General features: G+C 35.6%; 1 protein-coding gene across 1 annotated transcript in view; it reads right to left on the minus strand.

Annotated features, from left to right (window-relative positions):
- Positions 1-401: 401 nt before the first annotated feature.
- Positions 402-1,850, minus strand: part of LOC135238330 (myosin-7-like) — a 7,976-nt gene continuing 6,527 nt past the window's right edge. The window contains exons 4-5 of the mRNA XM_064306113.1: positions 644-775; positions 402-534 (exon numbers count right to left, since the gene is read on the minus strand). Of these exons, the coding sequence (XP_064162183.1) occupies positions 517-534; positions 644-775 (150 nt within the window). The 3' untranslated portion in view covers positions 402-516. The remainder of the gene's footprint in view (positions 535-643; positions 776-1,850) is intronic.

A 1,850-nucleotide genomic window follows, 5' to 3' on the forward strand; every position in this document is an offset into this window, starting at 1 on the left:
ATTAATTTGAATGATGTAAAAAGATTTTTACATTTTTCGGGGATGCTGATATTACAGTTTGGTGTATCTGCTATTCTTGTAGCGTGATCATTTTCTTTCTTTCTGAAGTTTTTTTTCATATTGTCGAGTTGCAGTATCTTTAGGATAATGCTTTCAAGGTATTTAATGTATTATTTAAATAGTCAATTGATCACCTGACTGATTCAGTTGTTAATATCCCTATAATATTTGGTTCACTTATAGGATGAAAGGAGCTGTCCCATGTGCCACGTATCAGGTAAGCAGTAGAAATAATTTCTGCAATAGAGTCATTGTATGGAAAGTCAGAGCAGAAAAAAGAATGAGTGTTTAAATGAGATCCCTAATATTTTTTTTGAGAAAAATAAAGAGTACTAGAAATGTTGAGAATATAAATGCTCAGTGAACTTTATTGACTTACAGTTTACATGAGAACATTTCACAAGAAGTCCATATTGTATGAGTGCTTGCTACTGCGTCTCGTCTTGGTTTCATCCCTCATTCAGCTTCTTTCACCTAAAATTAACAGTGCATTTAGAACATATTACTCATCATTTACACTTTGTAAATTGGCACTGGTTTACAGTAACTCAATTAAATAAACTCTTTTTAAATGGTAACCTACCTTGCCAATATCACGGCTCTTGGCTCTCAGCTTGTTGACCTGGGACTCAGCGATGTCGGCACGCTCCTGAGCTTCCTCCATCTCATGCTGCACCTTCCTGTACCTGGACAGGTGAGTGTTGGCTTGTTCCTCCTGTGAGAGAGAAAGATATTTCACCAATCAAGATATTTCATGGTAAATGCTTTCATACAGCAGCAATGTTTTGTCAGCTAAAGAATTCTGAACAGGAAATAGGTCACTGCTGCTTGTCAGGGAGAGGAAAAAGAAAACAGTAACACATTCCCATTTAACTGACTTCCCGAAAGTTTTCGTCAATGCCAAACAATCGGGCAGAAATTTAATGAGGTCATTCATGTATTTTTAGATTAGGTCAGTTCCTATACTTGTTCCTGTACTATTACCCATAACAGAATGGCCAATCATACTATTCTTTTCCTGTATTCTATTCTCAAGTGTACTTGTAGAATAGATCATGTTAGCTTTCATAAAGGAGCAAGGTTCAGACCTAGCAATAAAACTCCCACCTAAGCCATGTGAAACAAGATGGGGCAGTTACTATTCTATGTCATTACAGATATTTGTAGGGCACTATGCTTAAACAGCTTAGGAAGTTGTACGACCAGGGTTTAGGGGCACAGCTCATGCTAATCACAGAACATGGAAAACGTTTTTTTGAAGTGATTAATTGAGAGGAGATAAATCAGAACATGTGAAATGTACAGTAAGATTGAACAGCTTAAAATGAATACCAAACACTGGCTCAGTGCAGTGAAAACAATAAATAGCCAATGCATCAAAAAATTCAGAGATCACAGTTCAGTTGTGAAGGAACTGACAACATATACTTACCCCAATGTACTCAAAAAGAAACCATGATTCAACCAGTGCACTAATTCTTTAAGACTATAGAACCCAAAAAGCAAGCTTGCGCACTTGATTTGTCAAAATTCCCACTAGATTCAATTTCAGAATGTGACAAGTACTTTTCTTCCAAATTCTTAAATTATAAATTATTTGACAAAGAAATCACTGCCGAAAAGTCTGTCTAAATAAGTATTTTTGTCTTGTAATGAGACTAAAAATATTTGTTAAGATTGACTTAGTTTTTGTTTTTTCAGTGAAAGCACTGCAGTGGTACTGGGGAACTGGGACAGTGGCAAGAAAATATATCCAAATATTGTGCAGAAAGGAAAATATTACTTGTCAT

Source organism: Anguilla rostrata, chromosome 13 (genome assembly GCF_018555375.3).
Source record: "Anguilla rostrata isolate EN2019 chromosome 13, ASM1855537v3, whole genome shotgun sequence".
In the NCBI taxonomy this organism is placed as follows: domain Eukaryota; kingdom Metazoa; phylum Chordata; class Actinopteri; order Anguilliformes; family Anguillidae; genus Anguilla; species Anguilla rostrata.